The following is a 22,415-nucleotide window of genomic DNA, read 5'->3' on the forward strand; positions in this document are numbered from 1 at the left end:
CATACCACACAATGCATGCCCATGCATGTGCACACACATGCACATGCATGCACCATTCACACACTTACATAATTTACATGTGCAGACACATGGGAACAACACTAACACAGATGTATACAAATGTGTTAAACAAGCACCCACATACACATCACACGCACACAGACGTACATTCTCACATACATACATACATGCACACATGCACATAAACCCACATACAGATGCACAAAACAACGATCAGAAAATTCTAGAGAGGGGAGCCTGGTGGCTCAGTCGTTAAGCGTCTGCCTTCGGCTCAGGTCATGATCCCAGGGTCCTGGGATCGAGTCCCACATCGGGCTCCCTGCTCGGCGGGAAGCCTGCTTCTCCCTCTCCCACTCCCCCTGCTTGTGTTCCCTCTCGCTATGTCTCTGTCAAATAAATAAATAGAATCTTTTTTTTTTAAAGATTTTATTTATTTATTTGAGAGAGAGAGAGAGTGAGAGAGAGAGCGCAAGAGGGGGTAGGGTTAGAGGGAGAACCAGACTCCCTGCTGAGCAGGAAGCCCGATGTGGGACTCGATCCCGGGACTCCGGGATCATGACCTGAGCCGAAGGCAGTCGCTTAACCAACTGAGCCACCCAGGCACCCAATAAATAGAATCTTAAAAAAAAAAAAAAAGTGATATAAAAAAAAGAAAATTCTAGAGAAATTAAATATATGTCTATTAAAAACTTTGGAAATTTTTAGGCTTAAAGAAGAGCAATGAAGAAAGAAAAGGGAAATCAACACAAGAAGGATGGAGTAAACGTGGTTTTAAGCCCCTGAGACCTTCCCTGTGCAGAACGGAGATTTCCATTTTCATTCAAAAGGGACACAGTATTAAAGCCATAGCAAGTTATGGTAGGTGTGTCTGACTCCCAAACGTCGTGCAGCACAGCTTAATCCTCTAAATACACAACTGAGCTCCCAGCTGAGTTGAGCAATTTGATCAAGGTCACTGGGAACAGTCAACAGTAGGAGCTTGACTAACGAACACTCAAGCCTGAACCACAGGACCACTCCCTTCAATTCACTTCAATATTTCATTTCATAAACAAGAAGGGGGGATGGAGTTAAAATAGAGATTTACCCATTTAAAATTCTATTGAAATCATCATCACAGATTAGAAGTTTGACAGTGACGAGGGGCTCATAATTTATGTATGAAGCTGTTGCATTTTAAGTGCGGACAGCACACATGGAAGACAGAGATATGTGCTTATAAGCGGTATGCTCTGCCTTGAAGATGTCCAGCGATCAGCCAACACACTCTGAGGATGCCCAACAATGCTACGTTAAATATGATTAACGAATGTAAACGAGAAAGAAAAAAATTTCCCAACGCTCCATCTTATATTTTAATAATTATGTCTGTGGGTGAAGAAAAAGACAACTGCGCTGTTGGTGTGCAGATGTAAAGCATAGTTCCTTACCACCCTCTTGTGGTGATTGTAAAGAATAACTTGCTGATCAGTGAATATCTTCCACCTCCTCCCCCATTTTTCTAATAATGAGCCCCCACAAATCATCTATGGTGAACCACAATTGATTGCTGATATTTAACAAGTTTTAAAATTCATGTTTTAATTCATTACGTAATAATAATGTCACAGGCTATTTCACAAGATAAATGTATGAGAAGGTATGAAATAGAGATGGTAGGAAAAAACTAAACATAGGTCAGGAATTTGAATTTTTCTTTTTTTTTTTTAAGATTTTATTTATTTATTCATGAGAGAGAGAGAGAGAGAGAAGCAGAGGGAGAAGCAGGCTCCCAAGGAGCAGGGAGCCCGATGCGGGACTCGATCCCAGGACCCTGGGATCATGACCTGAGCCGAAGGCAGACGCTTAACCATCTGAGCCACCCAGGCGCCCAGGAATTTGAATTTTTCTAAGACCAGGAGCCAAAGGAAGATGTGGTCCATGGAGGAGGCAGGGAGGGGACAGAACAGCATCGGTTCCAGTGGTAAGTGTCTGTCCCCGTGTCACCCTGGGAAGCCGTCGAGGCTTGCCCTCTGCCCTGGTCTGGGTTTGAGAGTTTAGTCTGGTCAGGGGGAGATGGCTGCTGGGAAGGAAAAAACCATCTGGTTACCTACACAGAACTGGTAGCTTAGTAGGCACAGGTGGGATTTGCGGTTGAGGGAATTAGGGGTGGAAGCGTCAAAAAGCAAATGTATGGAAGAAAAAAGAAAATTCCCTCTCGCCCTGCCTCAAAAACCAAATTCTTGAAATGCACACACTTTATTCTCTCAAACGTAGCAAAGTCTCTCTCTGGAAGTGCTTACAAGAAGATTGTCATCAAAAAACCTTGTGTGATAACATTCCCATTTAGCACGCTAGAGGGCATCATCTGGGACTGCCAGGTGTTTGTGGCGTTAGGGATCACAAAGCCAAACTCTAAGATCCATTCTTCTAGGCATTGCCCTTTGAAGTAAACTTTTTGTTCCAGGTAGAATTTTTCCATTTGTTCTGCTGAAGACAATTTCAGTTTTGGAGACACTGCCTTACACTTGAGGGTGTTCTTGGGAATATGGGCTTCATGCCCCACTCCAGAGACGGACAGGTCTTCTGTTCCTTGCCAGAGTATCTTCCCAGTCTCAGCATCCCAGAGGTTCATCCAATTTAGTTTGAAGCCTCTAGGGATCTCCCCGGCCCACTCCTCCTTGGCTGACATGATGCGGGGGTCTCCGCCCAAGGCTCTCCCACACTGGCCCAGGGGAGCCTCAAAGATGGTGTGTGCAGGAGTGGAGGACTGAGCCCAGTTCCTGGAGACCTTGGTGGAGCCTCAGCAGCAGCCAGGCCTGGACCAGCCTCTCCTTCCCCTCAGCTTTCACTCCTGATCCTTTCTCCTTCAATAATTTAACATTACAGACATGGTCATGTCAGATGATATAGCTGTAACGAATCTCTCCTCCCCCCCCCCCCCCCCCCCCCCCGCTGCCGATTGTCCACATGTTTTCTGAACCCAGGGATAAAGCATGGTGTCATGCACTTGGATTTGTTTTAAATGATCATTCCATTAAACTTCCCTAACTTTAAAGAATTATCCAAATTGTATTGCACTCTTCCTAGCCACTTTTTTTCTATTTACCAACATGAAGTTTGGTCCATTAAAGTTAGTTCCATCGCTGTTCTAGGTACATGACTTCTTTCCTATGTTCTTTATTTCATGAAGGTCATTTCCTGCTTCATCCAATACCTATTCAGTTACTTACTGCCCAAATGTACATAACTTTCTTGGATGAATCCAGCTTCTTTGGATCAGTGACTTCTCTTTATTCCAATGGTCACAACTTGAACCTAATAAATTGTTTATACTTCTTATCTCTAATAATGTTTCCATCTTCCAACTTATATATCTAACCACCCAACTATGTGCTAAAGGAGAAATATCTATCTATCTATCTATCTATCTATCTATCTATCTATCTATCTATCTAATCTATCTATCTCTCTATCATCTATCATAGAGAGAATAATGGACATCCAAAGATGTCCATGGCCTAATTGTTGAAAACTGAATATGTTAAGTTAGAGGGCAAAATATAATTGAGGGTGTCAATCAGCTGGGGTCTTTAAAAGTAGAGAGGGGAGCAGAGGAAAGAGAGTCAAAGAGATGGCAGTGTGAGAAGTATTCAGTCCAACTTCACTGGCTTTGAAGATGCAGGAAGGAGACCATGAGATGGGGACTGTGTGCAGGCTTTAAAAACTGGAAAATTGGGTGCCTGGGTGGCTCAGATGGTTAAGCGTCTGCCTTCGGCTCAGGTCATGATCCCAGGGTCCTGGGATCAAGTCCCGCATCGGGCTCCCTGCTCGGGGGGAGCCTGCTTCTCCCTCTGCCTCTCTCTCTGTCTGTCTCTTATGAATAAATAAAAAATCTTAAAAAAAAAAAAACTGGAAAATTAAAAAAAAAAAAAGAAAAGAAAAGAAAAGAAGAAGAAAAGAAAGAAAGAAAGATAGACCCTCCAGAAGGCATGCAGCTTTATACATACCATGATTTTCACCCAGTAAGAGCCACTTTGGACTCTGACCTCCAGAACTGTAAGGTAAAACATTTGTATTGTTTAAGCCACTAAGTGTATGGTACTTTATGGTTACAGCAGTAACAGGAAACTGATTATCTATCTATAGCTCTATACCGGCTCTAGAGGGGATGGGAGTAGCAGAAAGAAATAGAGAAGACAAGACAAGACTGTGAGAGTCACTGTCTTGTAAGAGCTGCTATGATCTCTGGAATCAGACAGCCCTGGCTTCCGTTGACTCCGCTGCTCATTCAACTCCTGACCATATTGCTTAGCCAGTCTGAGACTCCCCTCTCTCATCACAAGGAGAGAAAGGAGGAATTATAAGATTTCATCCTCATAGGCTTGTTTGGATATTCAATATACAATTTTAAGTGCTAAGCTTTCCGTGTGCCAGTTAGTAAAATTTCTCTCTCCGTATCCAAATACCTGTTTTGTATCACATGGACCCTACTGTTCTTAAAGAATGGATAGTAGAGGAGGGAATTGTCAAGACTCACAATGGGTAACAAATGGAATACCTCTACCTAGATTATCAGCTCAAAGAAGAATACACGTGCATTATGTTGTGTTAACAGAAGCAGCACTGCAGACTTCAGGTTCAAGTCTCAACTCTGTCCCCATTAGCTACAGTAAGCATCAGTGGAACACAAATTTTATGTAAGGCTGTGATTGCTTGAGGAAGTCATTTTACCCTTTGGGGCCTCAGTCGAATTGAAAAGACTGGAGGCTGCCTTCATCCTACCCAAGGCACTCTTGGTATGTATTTCAATTTTTTTTTTTAGAGCTTCTAAACATTAAAAAGAAAAACAAAAAACTTGACTTTTAGGAAAGCTTAGGCTTCTGGTCTCAGCTCCATTGAAGCCAAAATGTAGAGAGCTTAGATAACACATTTGGCTTACAACAAGGAAATGGTGAACAAACTGAACATCAATGACTTTTCTGGGACTCTGGGGGGGCACCCAGACAGGAACACCTGAGATCCGCTTATTTGGAGCAGAAGCTGCTGGAGCCCTATACTGCTGGGAACACTTAGATGGTAATTCTGACAAAATACGAGATTGGGGGGTGGTGCTGTACTGGGGGCCCTCACACTTTACTGGGCTTTATATTTAGAAATTCCACCTGTTTCTCACTGTGAAGATCTGGAAAGACCCCCTCATGGTTCAGGCGGGAGGAAGGGAAGAGTAATCTGGAAAGAGACCAGAGCTTTATCCATAAGAGAGGCTGACTCTCCAGAGGAAAAGAGTTTGCTAAAAGTTTATTTCAGTAAGTGGGCAGGACATTTCTGCCACTCAAGCTCCCTTTAGCCTTCCTGTCTCTCCTAAGAGGGGAAAACATAGTCAACAAGGATCAACGAAATAGATTGGGAATGCTGCAGCCAGGAAGGGGGATATGGGGCGGAAGGGGAAAAGCTATACCAAGAAGGTCATGGCCCCAGGATATTGGCCCATTCAAACACTGAGATTGATTGACTGATTGATAAGGTTTTATTCATTTATTTGACAGAGAGAGAGAGCAAGAGTGGGCACAAGCAGGGGAGAGCGGCAGGCAGAGGGAGAAGCAGGCTCCCCGCGGAGCAGGGAGCCCGATGTGGGACTCGATCCCAGGACCCTGGGATCATGACCTGAGCTGAAGGCAGACACTTAACGACTGAGCCACCCAGGTGCCCTTATTTGTAAATTTTTAAAAAGATTTTATTTATTTATTTGAGAGAGAGAGAGTGCATGAGCGGTTGGGAGGGGTAGAGGGAGAGGGAGAAGCAGAAGCAAGCTTCCCACTGAGCAGGGACCCCGATGCGGGGCTCCATCCCAGGACCCTGAGATCATGACCTGGGCTGAAGGCAGAGGCTTAACTGACTAAGCCACCCAGGCACCCGAACACTGAGATTTAATGGGAGGATTATATCATGCCCCCTTTCTCCGGCACCAAAAAGGTACCAATATAATGACAGTGGACTATAGCTAAAAGAGCTGCAAAACGAAGCCTTTCTTTGAAAAAAGTACTTAGGGAAGTCCCAAGTCCAGAGGGGAGACTAAAACAAGGTCATCAGCTGAATTTGAAGCCTCTGACACAAAGCAGCTTTGGTAAACATTAAGTACAGTCTTACTCTTAGGGAGATTCCCATAAATTCTCACCTGACAGGACTATTGACCTCAGTTCCTACTACCTGACACAACATGTTTGACTTTTTACAAAATATTGTAAGTTTGGCTTTCTATAAAATATTACAAGGCATGACAAAAGAGAATTAAAAAAAACACAGTCTAAAGAGACAGAATAATCATCAGAACAAGAACTGAGATATGTCTCAGATGCTGGAATTATCAAATAGGGAATTTAAAATAAGTGTGATTAATGAGTTAAGGGTTGTAATGGAACAAAGAGACAACACGTGAGAACAGATGAGTAATATAAGCAGAGTGATGGGAACTCTAAGAAACAAACTCTAAGAAACAAAAGGCTAGAAATCAAAAGCACTGTAAAAGAAATGAAGAATGCCTTTGACAGACTCCTTATCAGACTGAACACAGTCAAGGAAAGAATCAGAGATCCTGATGATAGATCAGTGGAAATGTCCCAAAATAAAATGAAAAGTAAAAGAAAAGAATAAAAAACCCAGAACATCCAAGAACTGGGGCAATTTCAAAAGATGTAACATACACAGGGGTACCTTGCTGGCTCAGTGGGTAGAGCATGTCAGGGTTGTGAGTTCAAGCCCCATGTTGGGTGTAGAGATTACTTTAAAAAAAAAAAGAGTATAACATACACAGTATCTAAATACCAAAAAGAAAAGAGAATATAGCAGTGGAAATATTTGAAGCAAGAAAAAAGAAAAACCCTTAGACAAAATTTATAATTCTACATATGCCACCAAAGCATCTATAAAGATTTTTTCCAGAATTAACAGGTGGACAGTATGAGCACTTGCATTGGTAGACCTGTGTTTCCATGAGCAATAAGTTCTTTTCAGTTGTGGCAGATGAAAGAGAAAAGGAACCTAGGCAGATTGGGGTAAGAGCTTGTAGGATCATGAATACCAGACTATATTGTCTGAACCTCAGTCCAAAATCTGTGATAAACTTTTTCCTTAGAAAGAAATACTAATGACATGTTGCAGAGTAAGGCAAGGCTGGGAAAACTTAGGGTCACTGGTAGTTACTACAAAAATCCAGGCAAGAGGTAATGAGAACAGTGTCTGTGGGGAGAGGTAAAGAATTTTACCAGAGAGGAAACATGGAATGAGTCCTGCAACCGAACAACAAAAGTGATAACAATGCTAGATGAATAAAATGCAACCAAGGGATAGATTCAAGTTGGGAAACTTTACTGACCAGCACCAATATGAAACTGTTTTTCCAACAAAGAAGCTGGCATTTCAAATTTAGAGTTTTCAGAACTGCAAGTAACGACAGAGAAATTATTTAGAACTTCTTCCAGAAAACCCCTACAATTTGTAAATGCACAAGAAGTGCATTCTTAACTACCCATGTGATCTTGAAAATCATGACAGATGCTATTCACAAGGACAGTTCTTGATAATGGTGGTATGACTGTTCTTAAAATTTCTGACGGGCTACCAGTTAAGGCCTCATCTCCCACAAATGCAGATGTTATGGGCATCTGATTTCAGCCTTGCTGACTTCAACACTCTAATTACCAGTTTTCTTTATGGATGAATTAGTTGAGTAGCTTTGTGATTTATCCTGATTGATTGTCATCATGGCACAACATTTGCAGATGCAATAGTCAATGAAATGCATTTTTAGCGGTAGCTATTCTGGCCTTCAATATACATGCAGTGTCAAGGTCTGACAGTTCTATCTTGCATATTTTAGGGCAGCCTTTCTCTTATAGCATCTACGGAGTTTGAGAAAAGTGCTTATACTTGCATCACTTGGATGATATGATATAAAAGCAAGATGATTCTATAGCCACATAGTCTTTCACTGCTTCTACTATACAATATTGTTAACAGCCTGGGCAAAGAGGTTGTAAACCCCAGATGTGTTTTGCATAGACCGCACAGCATTTTATGACATTTTTAGAAAAAGATTTTATTTATTTATTTGAGAGAGAGAGAGAGAGAGAGCACGAGTTGGGGGGAGAGGCAGAGGGAGAGGGAGAAGCAGACTCCCCGCTGAGCAGGGAGCCTGATGTGGGACTTGATCCCAGGACCCTGGGATCATGACCTGAGCTGAAGGCAGACGCTTAACCGACTGAGCCACCCAGGTGCCCCTATGACTTTTTAAATAAATAAAAATATTCTTTTAAAAAGAATAGATTTTACATGAATGTTCTTTTTTCTTTCTTTAAAGGTTAGGGAGTTGGGCAATACCGATTCTGCAATTCTATCAACCATGGCCCCAGCACTCTCCACTGTTCCCCATATGCATGCATTTACATTTAACCCCTGTACCTCCCTTCCTTCAATTACTTGACCAACTCCTTGCATTAGTCAGCAAGGGCTGACATAAAATACCATAGCCTGGGGGACTTAACCAATAGAAATTCACTGTCTCATAGTGATGGAGGCTGGAAGTCCAGGATCAAGGTGTTGAGCAGTTTGGTTCCTCCTGAGGCCTCTGTCCTTGGTTTGTAGATGGACGCTTTTGGTCATGCCCTCATATGGCCTTTCCTGTGTATGCACGCCTCCTTGGTGTCCCTTGCTCTTTTGAAGAACGAGTTCTATTGGATTAAGGCCCCATCCTTATAATCTTATTTAATCTAAGTGACCTCTTTAAAGACCTCATCTCCAAATACAGTCACATTGGGGGCTAGGGCCTCAACATATAAGTTTGGGGGGACACAAATCAGTCCATAACACTTGTGTAAGCATTTGGGTGTGTGAAAGTTTATAAGGCATTTTCATTTTTAATAGTGGAATGAATGACTCAGTGGAAGTCAAGATAATAGAAGAAGGGGCCTTTGATGTCATTAGCTTGACTTCCTAACTGATTTCGATCTGAGGTCACTGTCCCTGTCTGATCAACTTTGTCTTTGCCTTATGAGATAACTAAATAGGCTAATTACTCACTACTGTTTGTTTTCCACTGAAGCACATCATTTTGATTTATCAGATAGAATCTATGGGAGAATTTTGTTTGGGTTATCATTCATCACATCATGCAAAGTCTGTACTTTGTACATTCCTGGGAAACATACTTTTCTGATAACATCGATGATAGTTGCCCTGCTGTTCTTCTGAGCAATTGGTCTGATATGTTTGTGACAACATATTTTGTATAAAAGCCCATATTTCCTATTTGGCTGGCCAATGTAAAGCTTAGGAACGAATGTGTGGAGAGGGTATGCCACTCAGAGATCACAAAGTGTCAAGAGTCAGAAAGAAAAAAATTCAAAAATTTCCCTTGCATTTGCTAAGTGATTGGTTTTGGGCAAATTACTTTTTCTCTCAGAACCCTGTTTTCTGATCTTTAATATGAGAACGTAGTAATACTAAGTGCCTCTTAGTCCAGTTCTTGGCAATCTTTCCTGTGCTCAGGAATCACCTGGAGCCTTGTTAAAGTGTACATTCTGATTCAGGTGATGTGGGATGAGGCCAGAGATTTTTTATTTCCCACAAGCTCCAGGTGATGCTGAGGCAGCTGGTCTGTGGACCACACTTTAAGCAGCAAGGCTGAAAGGATGAAATGAAGGAACAGGTGCAAAGCATTGAAAACACTGCCCACCACATCATAGGAGTCCAAAAAGCCCTGACTCCAACTGTTCATGTTATTCGGATGGAGCTTATAGATCGGTATAATATGCCTTTATAGGAGTACTCATTGTATCCCAATTGTGGTTTTCTTTTGTCCGTCTCCTTGCACTCTACATGAAGTTCATACAATTGTGTTGTATTTTATGTAGCCTTGGAAACTACTTTAAACCATTTTGGCAAAAAAAAAAAAAAAAAAAGATTATATAAATTAAATACAATGATAAATAGACAAGGAAAAGATATATTTTTATAATGAATTGAAAATAATGTGACCACAAAAACTAAAACAGAGAGTTTTAATCACCCGCACTCTGTGATCAGTACTTCCAGCCAACCACACCCTAAGGCACCTGGGAGGTAATGTCGCCCTCAGATAGCTTTGTTGCGCCCCCCCTCTTGTGATTCCCTAGTTTGCACGCTACACCCCAGTGTTTCCAAACTTCTTTCAGGTCCTTAAAATGTATCACTTTTGCACAGGTCCTAACCTTCCTATTTGCTTTTCCTCTGGTACTCTTGTAACTTCCCTTCCCTTCAGTTCTCAGCTCCGATGCCACCTTCTCCAGGATGTTGCCTGATCTCCCTCTTCCATCTGAGTTTAGCACCTCTCCAGGGGCTCTCATAGCATCCTTTGCCTGCCTTTATCTCTCTGCATATCAAAATTTATTATAACTGCTTATTTACATACACTGATCTGTCTCTCCCCCCTGCCCCCCGAGATCAGTAAGTTCCGGGAAGGCAAGAGCACTACGTTTATGTACCATTATTGCCTGAGTACTTAGACGAGTGCCTGATGTATGATTGCCACCACAATAAAGACTCACTAAATATGTGATCTATTTTTTTTTAAAGATTTTATTTATTTATTTGATACAGAGAGTGAGAGAGCACAAGCGGGGGAACAGTAGAGGGAGAGGGAGAAGCAGGCTCCCCGCCAAGCAGGGAGCTCGATGCGGGGCTCGATCCCAGGACCCTGGGATCATGACCTGAGCCGAAGGCAGACGCTTAACCATCTGAGCCACCCAGGCGCCCCTAAATATGTGATCTATTAATGAACGAATGCACCAGTGAGTGGGTGAGTGGGTGAGTGGGTGGGTGGATGGATAGATGGACAGCTAGATGGATGGATGAATGGATAACAAAGCAGATGCCCCCACTATTTTAGGATTTTTGATACAGCATTTATCAGCAACAACTTGGATTCATTTTATTAAGCCTGGGATACTCAGCCACAACCATCATCTCAAAATCTAAATACTCACTGATGGTATCAGTCCACCCAGCTGCTTCGTCCGGCTGAGAAAAATGTTTAGGAATAATAATGCCTAACTGGGTTTTAGCATGTGGCAAACATCCGTCTCTGATTATCTGCTATTACAGGGTTCCAGGCTGAAACTCATTTAACTTCAGTCTGGGTCTCAGATTATAACTTCATAAGAATCAGCAATTTGACACATGTAGAGCTGTGCCCAGAAAGAAACAGGCATATACTGAGGAGTGGATCTCCAAGAATTCACCATCATTAAAGGGAAAACACCTACAAATTGTACTGGTAACTGATCATACCTTGGTCTCATCATTTTCACTATTCAAAGGAGACATGTCGCTCATGATTATTAGTAAGATAAAAGCAATGAAATTGTTTTCAGCTTGTAAAACATGACTGCATAATCCATTGCTCAATTTAAAATAAAATGAATTCTTCCTTTTTGGTTTGGACAATCTGAGAGCTTATCAGAAATGATGTTACATTTTCAGAAAATAGTACTGGGCTTAATCAACCCTCTGAAAATACAGTAAACATTCATAGAAATACCTTAAAAATATATCCTGAGGTTTTTATCTTGGTTGGAAGTATAGCACACTCAATTATATAGGACAGAAACCATTCAGCATGTGCCTTGAGGCTTATGAAGTTCTCCAGGACTTGTGATAATGAAGATAAACAGTTTAACCTTAAATTTGCTAGACTTGGAGCCCTGGTTACCACAATGTCTCATTAAAGAAGAAACACACTAGGAAAAGCATAGAAAATGTATAATAAAGCACCATGCCTCTAAGTGGTGTCCCAGATCCTCTACTGTTAACACTCTAATTTTGTTTCCTCCCACATTTTGTCTATTTTCTGTGTTCACAGAACAGTGCTTTTGAGAAAGATCTTTGTTACCAAATTCTCAGCTTAGGTTTTAAGAGTTAAAATCACCTACATGTTGATAGATTAGCTTGCAATACATTTATAAACTGGAGTACTTTAGGGACAAACATTTGGATGCTCCCTAGAGTTTAGAACAGTTTCTAAAATTTGGTTTGCATTTATTGAGGACTGCATTTTTAAAAAGATTTTATTTATTTGTTTGACAGACAGAGGGAGGGAGAGAAGCACAAGAAGAGGGAGCAGCAGAGGGAGAGGGAGAGAAGCAGGCTCCCCACTGAGCAGGAAGCCTACCATGGGGCTCCATGACCCGGGGATCATGACCTGAGCAGAAGGCAGAAGTTTCACCGACTGAGCCACCCAGGCACCCCGAGGACTGCATTTTTTAAAAGAGAGACAAAGAGAAGAAGACAATCAGATTGTTTAGGATTAGCAAATTCTATGGCAAAAAATAAAAGTAAAAATAATAATTTATGCTGATCATTAGAACCTGATGACAAAAACATCTTAGTGCCTTGTGTTAACATGAAATAGCAATTAAACTAATAATGATTCGCTTCCTTCTGCTTCTCTTGAACGGGTTTCAGAAGGAAATAAGCCAATGGAAAATCTTGCTTTTGATCTCCACTTTGTGAGAGGCAGATGGTTCATGGAGGAGCAGGATTCAGCTACTGGTGATAGGAGAAGTAGGGGGAATATTGTAAGGCAGAGCTACAGATGGAGAAAAACATCGTTCCTATTTGGAAGAGCCACTGAAACTCCTGAACTGTATGGAGAACTTTGCTGGAGCTCAGGAAAGTCAAGACACAGCCAGATGTTGTAAGATAGATTTAAGCTTTCACTAATCCCAAGAGGGAGAAGTAAGACCAAGCTGCCTTAGAATTAAAAGTCAGGGATCCTGGAGGATCTCTTTACTGTATTACCTTGTAATATTTAAAATAGCTCAAGAAGTGGAGTTTGGAAAAACCAGACAATCATTACACAATATAATCTGGATATATTTAAAATTGAGAGTTCTTAAGAAGGCTAAATAAGGTAAAGAGTGTCATTAAGGCAAGAATAAAGCAAGTTATTTTACACACTAAAATAAAGCAGAATGCTACCTTACTCACAATATGTCAAGTAACAGCATGTGGCTTTTTCTTTCCCTACTAGGAAATAATAAGGATAATGCAAATTAAAATTATAGCACTGAGATAACATTTCTGAAAGACTATCTACATTCTATATTGGGAAGGATGTTGAGAATTGGATATTCTCAGAGTACTCGTAAGAGTTAAAATTGATATAACCTATTTTGAAAGACATTTGGCAGTATCTTGTAAAACTGAAATCCATACATCCTTTGACCTATTCATTTTACATATATACCAGAGAATCACGTGTTCAATAAGGAGACATACTCAAGTGTGTATTCACTACAACATACAGTATTTGAGGTAATAGTAAAAATTAGAAACAGCATGGATGTACAACAATAGGGAAATGACAAAACAAAGTTGGAGTGTAATCACACAATAGAAGGATACATGCAGCTGTTAACATCTTAAAGCAGATAGATCTTAAAGACATAATGATGATTGGAAAACAGCAAATTGTAAGATTGTAGTTACCCCATGCTACCATTTGTGTAAGCAGAAACCTATTTGTACCAATAAAATATATATAGTTTATAAAAATGCATTTATGTTTGAAAAATATAGAAATTCAGATGGGATAATATTAAATGATCCCTTGATAAAGGTTGTCTCTGGGAAGGAGTATAAGTGATGAGATTTAGGGAGTAGTCCAAGAGATCTTAATTTTATGTTAAGCATTTTAACTCCTTTATTTAATCTATGATTAATTTATTTGTTCATTTATTTAAATGATTAAATCAAAATTTAATAAATACATTAAATTAGTAATTTCATTTACTTAATGATTTAACTAAATTACTTATTAATTTAATTCTTCAATTTAAATATTGAAATAAAGCATTGGTAATGGAAATTGGGGCACTGGTTGTATAGATTATCAAGTTATCCATGTTCTTTATATCTCCCTCGATAAGATAACATAAATAAAGCATGGACACAAGCAATGCTCTCAGAGTTTTGGAGTTGTAGCCAGGGAAAGAAGAGGGAAATGCCATAAGATAGTGCAATGGGATAGCAGGATAGCATTAAACACCACCTGTGGAAGTAGAAGGATGTCAACTCAGATACTTCTACGCAAAGGAGATATGCAGGTCCCCCAAATTACCACTAGGGAACATCATGACGCTCTTGAGGTATTTAGAGAGGCTCATGGGTACTGCAAAATTAATTGCTTGGGAAAATAAAAGGAAAGGGATGGAAAGAAAGGAATGAAATTGGCAAAATGATGTTTGCTCTTGCTGAGACTAGACAGTGGGAAGGCAAACAAGCTGCTTCCCAGGGCTGGTTATTACAGATAACAGTGCTCTGAATGCAGAAGTCAGTGCACTGAATATGCAAGCAATCAATCAGTAGTCTTAAACTATAAAACAACAGCAACAAAAAACCATCCATAAGCACATAGCCCACAGGATGGTTACTGTGCTACTATTATTGACAGGCTTCTTAAAAGGAAATTAAAAGAAACTGTACTCAATTTTCCTTTTTTTTTTTTCTTTTTCCTTCCTCCCTCCCTCTCTCCCTCCCTCCCCCCCCCCCCCCCCTTTCTTTGTTTCTTTCAAGTAGGCTCCATGCCGTGTGGAGCCCAGTGTGGGGCTTGAGCTCCCGACACTGAGATCAAGACCTGAGCTGAGATCAGGAGTCCAACACTTAACTGATTGAGCCATGCAGGCTCCCCCTCAATTTTTTTTTATAGAAAATGAAAGTTACAAGGCTGAGAAGCATGCAGTGGGTAGTTTAGATAAAGGAGAAAAAAGCTGGGGTACCTGGGTGGCTCAGTCAGTTAAGTGTCAGCCTTCTGATTTCTGTTCAGGGCATGATCTCAGGGTTGTGCGATGGAGCCCGGTGTGGGGCTCTGTGCTTGAGGGTGGAGCCTGCTTAAGATTCTCTCTCTCCCTCTCCCTCTACCGCTCTCCTCCCTGCCCCTCCTTTCCCCTCTTAAAAAAAAAAAGGAAAAGAAAGCTTCCCAACAAATAATATTCTGCTGATAAAAAGAAGCGACCAAATGAGAAAAAAGTTAGACTGTGAATCTTGAGAATCACATTAATTAAAATGAATTTTGTGAATTAGTGTTGTGCTTGTGTCAACAAGAGTAAGTTTTTTGGTTTTGGTTTTTTAAATAAGATTTCATTTATTTTATTTTTATTTATTTATTTTTATTTATTTATTTATTTTAAAGATTTTATTTATTTATTTGACAGAGAGAGACACAGTGAGAGCAGGATCACAAGCAGAGGGAGAGTTAGAGGGAGAAACAGGCTTCCCGCAGAGCAGGGAGCCCGATGCGGGGCTCGATCCCAGGACCCTGGGATCATGACCTGAGCCGAAGGCAGACGCTTAACGACTGAGCCACCCAGACACCCCAGATTTCATTTATTTTAGATAGAGAGAGCAAGTAGGGGGAAGGAGCAGAGGGAGAGAGAATCTCCAGCAGACTCCACAGTGAGTGCAGAGCTGGATGTGGGGCTCGATCCCAGGACCCTGAGACCGTGACCTGAGCCAAAACCAAGAGTTGGATGTTGAACTGACTGAGTCACCCAGTCACCCCAGCAAGAGTTCAGTTTTAAAGAGAAATTAGAAAGATCCAGAGTGCTGAATGACTCAGTGATTTTAAACTGGGAACTTTCAACTCTGTTAATTTACTTACTGGCTATTTAAAATCCTGAAAAGTGTCAGTTGCTATTATAACACTATTGTTTTTATACTAAAAGTCAATTACAAGCTTACCTTTCAAGAGCAATAAACAGGTGGGAGAGTAGAAGACATATTTATCAAAGTCAGCTTGCTGGGTATCGTGCCAGCACACCACTTGCTAGTCTTATCAGTTTGAGTAAGATGCCCAGCTAAACTGGTTCTCAGATTCCTCACCTGGAAATAAAGAAACTAAAACAATGCTCCATTAAGCTCTTTTCTGTCCCAATATTTTAGATTTTATTATACCTAGCTAATATGCTGTGGAAATTAGAGGGAAGAAAAAAGGTATTTTGAGGAAGAAAAGGCATTTGTTAAGTAAATGGTAAATGGTAAAAGATGTATGTGATTGTATTTTGTATAAATATATGTATATTTTACATGAATAAGATATTCCCTCAAAATCACATATCCAGAACTTACAGATGTTAGAAAACTCCTGGATTATAAATTGAATATGGAAATTTCCATTTGGCATTTTCCTTTCTTTGATACTAAAAGAATAACTACAAATATTTCCCCTTAATTTCTTGGATGATTTGAAGATTGAGTGCTCCTTGCCCTCAAAGAAATGGAAAATAATTTTGGAGTTACTGATGAATTTGGTTGGCTGTAAAAAGGTTAATTTGGTGGTGGGGGGGGCAAGAAAGAGTCTGAGAGAAAAACAGAAAGAATGTGTGAATGGGATTTGGAGAGATGACATAAAGAACATGGTAATGTCGTGGGGGACTATGAGAATATGAGAACATGAAAGGCAGAAAGAGACCAAGGGAGGAAAAAGTGGGAAGGAGAATCCCCTTGTAACTGAGATGGACTCAAATAGTAATGGGAGGGTTTAGAAGGACACTTAGGTGAAGCATACCCTAGGATGCTTGGAGCTACACCACATATATTACTTAAGGCTGCAACTTAAGCTGCCGTGAAATCCCAAAATACAGTGTAGATCAAAACGATAAAATGACGGTCTTTCTCACAGAACTCCAGGGTTGAGTTTTCTAGGCTGGTAAGGCTGTTCTACTGTAACTCTTTGCTCTGTCATCCCCGAGTGTGCTGTTCTTGTCTTCACGGCCAAACCTGGGTCATGACCACGTCTGTGACCCAGCCCTTAGGAAGTGGTAAGTGAGAAAGTCCAAGAAAAACAATTTATCTTTGTTTAGAAGATGGCTTTGATGACATCATTCTGTTCTCATTCCACTGGCCCAAATTTGGTTACATGGCCACATCTGACTGCAAAGAAGGATGGGAAATGTCGTCTCCAGTGAGCAGTCAGGTACCCAGGTAATATTAGCATCCTCCCCCCAAAAGAAGGTGGAAATGGAGGCTGCCTAGTAAGGAGTCTGCTAAAGAAGGGAGTGGGTTCAATACCCTAAAAGAGCCGAGTGGGAAATCTAGCCAGGGGCACTTGAAGGAAGTATTTCGGGTATGTGACTTGTCGTGTAAGAGTCAAGTCTTTGGTGCAGAAATCCCAGGGCTCACTGACTATGCATTTCCTATCTCCTGTTTCCTGCCATAGGCCAAATTTGCCCAAAGTGTCTGGTGAAGATGTTACCAGCTCAGCACCTAGAACCTCTCTCACTGACTGGCAAGAGGAATGCTTAACTGGCCGTATGACTTTGCTTGGGCTCTGAGTAACTTTCCCCATGTCTGGAATACTGGAAACCCCAGGAGAAAGCCAGAGCTGTGGGGCAGCTAGAGCGGCCTACTTGGAAAGACAAGCTGAAATGAGTAAGCTAAAAACCTGAACATAAGCTGAAACAGAATTAATAACACTCTTGTTACCAAAAGTCATATAGACATGACTTAATATCAAAAAAGAAATCTACACATATAATCTAATGAAATTTAAACGTAGAGTCAATATAGGGCAGATCAAATACTATAAAGAATAGAGCATGACAATATTTTGAAACTTCACCCTTATGTGGGGAATTTTATTAGAAGATGCTACACTGAGGGACATTAATTATAGGAAAATTAGTTTCATTTTAATGTTTTTTTTTTTAATATTTTATTTGTTTTTTTAAATCAGAGAGGGTGAGCACAAGCAGGGGAAGTGGCAGGCAGAAGGAGAAGCAGGCTCCCCGGGAGCAGGGAGCCCGATGTGGGACTCTGTCCCAGAACTCTAGGATTATGACCTGAGCCGAAGGCAGCCGCTTAACCGGCTGAGCCACCCAGGTGCCCCATTTTAAATGTTTTATTTAGTAACCTCTGATAAAAAAATGTATAATCCAAATGTAGATGTTTCTTATTCCAATGTCACAGTGGATGTACCTGTTGTATCAGAAAGGTGTTTCATTAGCTCAAAGTCCCTATTCTATTATCAGAAACAAGAAATGATGTCCTCAGATAAAGCACATCTCAGATTAAATGGAATTGTGGTAAGAAAAACCTGTTAATAGCTGTAGGCAGATTCCAAGCATATTAAATAAAAAGACTGCTAAGGAAAGCTATGCACTTTATCGTCATTAATTGATACAGTGCGGCAGTAATCTACTGGGAAAGATGATACATGTTACTTCTTCCAAGATTGTTTCAATTTTTATGGAAGGCCATGTGTGTCTTTTATGGAAGTTATACTTTTGTTCTAGCACAGAGGAAGGGGCATTCAATGTTTGTTTTGCCATTTGATATTGTTTGACTGCCTAGAAGTTTTTTTTTCTTAAGGGACTTTTTTTTTTTTTAAAGATTTTATTTATTTATTTGAGAAGAGTGAGCGAGAAAGAAAGAGAGAGAGAGAGAGAGCACAAGCTGGGGGAGAGGCAGAGGGAGAGGGAGAAGCAGGCTCCCCACTGAGCAGGGAGCCCGACCCGGGGGAGGATCATGACCCAAGCCGAAGGCAGATGCTTAACCAACTGAGCCACCCAGGCGCCCCTGCCTAGAAGCTTTGAACGTCCTGCTTATGCTTCCTAATTTCCCAGTTTAGAAATCTGTCCCTTCTCAAGGCCAGAAATAGATGTTGTCAACCCCTCTTAAAGCTAGGATAGAGGGCTGCGACCTGTGCTCAGCCAGTTAGAGATATACATGTCAGTGTCTGAGTATAAAAGTTCAAACTGAAGAAGCAGTGGTTGTACTTCTCTCTTCTCTCTGGAGAGCCCACTAACAGAAATTCTAGCCTCATTAGCCACAATCCAGTGTAGCATCTGTGACCACAGGTACTGAAGTGGTTGTGAGATGTGATCTGGATGGTCTTTCTTTGTCCACAGGCTCTTTTCTGTCCATGATAGAGAGGGTAAGTTACCTAGTACCCTCTATTTAGACTAATATAGTGCCTCTCTAATTATAGTAATAAAGCTTGCCACATATATTTGGACCTGGATCTGCAAATTACAAGAAGGTGAAAAAATGTTCATATCCAGATATGGTTGGTTTTGTTTGTTTGTTTTTAAACATTCAGTGTGTGTGTGTGTATATACCATTAAATGTAGGGACTGGTTTCTTTGTCTAAAACAGAGTTATACTGTAGTGGGAGACCTGAAATTCTAGTAAAGAGAAAATAGGCCTGACTCCTTCTGTCAATACCAACTGATATTGACCAAACCATTTTACTTATCTGGGTTTCATTTAACTAATGCATAATATGGAAAGAGAAATAAGTACCTGTGTGATTTGTGCTATTGCCAGTTAGATGTGTTAGTTGACAGACGGCTTTTGGCTTCATATTTGCCCTTATGCGTGTTCTAGTTTGTTTGGGGCCCAAATGTCTAAAAACTACACTTCCCAGACTTTCTTGGGATGCTTTCATTTAGGTTATGCCAACTTCCAGAAAACTGGAAGGCGGAAGGAAGGAAGGGAGGAAAGGAGGGAGGAAGGGAACGAGGGAGGGAGGGAGGGAGGAAGGAAGGAAGGAAGGAAGGGAGGGAGTAGTATGGACAGGGGCACCAGACAATTCTTGGCTCCTAGCCTCCGACGCGGGCAGTGCAAGCCCACCAGCAGTAGTAGCCCCAGCAAGTCCCGTGAAGGTTCCACAGAATCCTCGGTGACGCTGTGGCCATGGCCGGAACAGCTCTGGGAGATGCTGAACCGCAAAGCTTCAGAGGCATCAGCGAGTTGGCAGGCTCCTCAGTCTCAGGTGGGACAACAGTCATTCCAAAACAACAGGTGATCCAGCAGCCCCAGTGACACAGTAATCCTGGCCTCCTGGTTACCTCACATTCATTCCTAACATAAGAACGGCCTTCCACAATTACTAGCCAACGAGTTAGCCTCATCTTCCCTTTCTGCTCTGCAAGCCTTTCCCACACTTTTTGTAAATGTTTCTCTGTATCAAATCCCCTCTGTTTGCAATTCTTGTAGTAGTTTCTGTTTACCGGGCTATATGCTGGTTACAGTCAGACCAAAAAAACACCCCACATTTTATATTTTGAAATTTCTTTTATTACTAAAATGTATCATTCCAAAATTAGAGAAAACTATAATCTTCACTTGGCGTGAAGGCACCGTGATGCCAACAGACTTTCATTTTTGATTATAAGGGAATGCGTTCTACCAGATCAATACTCCCACCAAGACCCACTAGAAAACCTGTATGAAAGAAAACATAAAAATATTTTTAAACTACTGAAAACATTTTTGGACGTCGTCAGGACTTCTGGAGCCAGTGTCCTGAAATGAAGTCAGCTAACTGAGGGAAGCCTCAGTTTTGCACAAAACTGCCAATTCTTCAGTGGCACAAAATGACAGATTATACACCATAGACAATATACTGGTAGAGCTTTAGCAATCTAATGAAAATGGGAGAAAAACTAGGAGGGGGTAAGTCCTTCAAAGAAGGGAGGGGCACACTATGGAGTCCGACATGGGCTGCCCATTTCCCTTGAGACATTTTCCAGTTCCTAACTTCAGCATGGCAAGAAAGGAACATAATACACATAAAGGGTAATGGAAGTACAACGGGAGTGGAGATTAAACAGCCAAAGAGAAAAGAGATAATGGAACAAACAGTATCTGAATACATAATCACCAAGACTTTTTCAAATCTAAAGAGGTCAACAAATGCTACAAACCACAAAGACATCAAATAAGACCACACCTACGCACATCCTAACAATATGGATGAAAACACAAACAAGAGACAAAGAAGAAAAATCTTAAATAAAGCTAGAGGGGTTAAACAAAAAAGAGAAAGGAAACAGTATTTTCACAGGACCAACAATAAGGCTGCTAATTTCTCCACAGGAGAAAGGAGGAGAGAAATGGAGAAAGCCAAACCAGGAGACAATGATCTCATTACGTACGGTACTGAAATAACTGCGAACCTAGGATTTTATATGCAGAGGAGATACAAAAAGGAGATTTGAAAAAAATAGATATTTTGAGACCAAGTCTGCGCTATTTTGTCCTCACTGGATTCCCCCTAAAAGAAATTAAAAAATGAATTTCCTTAGGCAGAAAGGAAATGATCTCTGATTAAAACACAGAAATTCAGGAAGCTATGAAGAACAATGTAAATATCAATGTGTGGTTAAATCCATAGTGTTGCTTTTCCAAAATGATGACAATGAAAATGGGATCTTGAGGGGTTCAAATTATATGTTGAGTTAAAATCAAGGACCACAGATACACTAAAGGCAAGAGTTCTTATGTTCTACTTTCCTGATATTGACTGGGAAATGGTCAAAGAACTAATTTATATTAGTCTCTACTAAGTCACATATGCATATTATAATATCTAGGACAACCACAGGAAGAATAATAGAATATAACTAATAAGCTAATAGAAGGGAAAGTGGACTAGTAAATCACTTGATTTGCCTAGTCCAAAAAAAGGCAAATAAGAAGTAAAAAAACAGTAAGTGAGAAGAATAGCAATGGCAACATGGCACCCAGTTATACCAGAAATTAATTAAATTACACAAAATAAACAGTCCTACTACATTGCAAAGATTGCCAAATCAAATTATATACTACCTAAATATAAGTACACAGATACATTGAAAATAAAAAGATGCAAAAAGGTAAATCATAAAAACATCAATCAAAAGAAAGCTGATGTGGCAATATTATTATCTGACAAAGTAGAATTAAAGCAAAGAAGCATTAATAATGAAAAAAGGGACATCTCCTATGATAAAAGGGTCAGTCCACCAGGAAGATATGCCTGTGATCTGATCTCAATTTACTTCAAAATTGTCTGGCATTTCCTCTCCTTTCTCTTATTTGATTTGGAGTAAACTGTTATGGATCAGAAATAAAATTATTTTTAAACTTCATTATTCTTTCAGAACAGCATCAAAGATTTCGATGTCAATCTTGAAAATACTGTTTCAGGAGTGCCTGGGTGGCTCAGTCAGTTAAGCGTCTGACTCTTGATTTCAGCTCAGGTCATGATCTCAGGGTTGTGAGATTGAACCCTGAGTCTGGCTCCACGCTAGGCGTGGAACCCGCTTAAGATTCTCTCTCTCCTTCTCCCTCTGCCTATCTGCCCTGCTCCCGCTCATGCTCTCTCTAAAAAGAAAAGAGAAAAAGAAAATACTGTTTTAGTTTGGTACTTACTACATTTTGTTTTTATTTCTTAGATGATTTGTTTTTTCTAGAAAAAAATTAAAAGACTAAATAACTCATACTTCCTTGGAAAATTTTTGGAGACATAGAATATCTAGAAAAAAAAAAAAGAAAAACAAGTTTAGAAATGTAATTTAACAAAAACCAGTGATTTCTTGCTCTGACTCAAAGTGTGG

At 40.5% G+C, this 22,415-nt stretch overlaps 1 protein-coding gene across 1 annotated transcript; it reads right to left on the bottom strand.

Moving 5' to 3' along the window:
* Positions 1–2,299: 2,299 nt before the first annotated feature.
* LOC118005690 (retinal rod rhodopsin-sensitive cGMP 3',5'-cyclic phosphodiesterase subunit delta-like) lies at positions 2,300–2,708 on the bottom strand. The gene has a single exon (XM_034997734.1). The coding sequence runs from the start codon at positions 2,690–2,692 to the stop codon at positions 2,300–2,302; it is 393 nt and encodes a 130-aa protein (XP_034853625.1). The 5' UTR covers positions 2,693–2,708.
* Between the last annotated feature and the right edge of the window lie 19,707 nt (positions 2,709–22,415).

The sequence above is a fragment of the Mirounga leonina genome, unplaced genomic scaffold (assembly GCF_011800145.1).
Source record: "Mirounga leonina isolate KUSES-001 unplaced genomic scaffold, KU_Mleo_1.0 Mir_94, whole genome shotgun sequence".
Lineage (NCBI taxonomy): Eukaryota > Metazoa > Chordata > Mammalia > Carnivora > Phocidae > Mirounga > Mirounga leonina.

What these genes read in the sequence shown, in the direction of transcription:
- LOC118005690 (XM_034997734.1), bottom strand. Translation starts at nt 2,692, where the DNA reads ATGTCAGCCAAGGAGGAGTGGGCCGGGGAGATCCCTAGAGGCTTCAAA.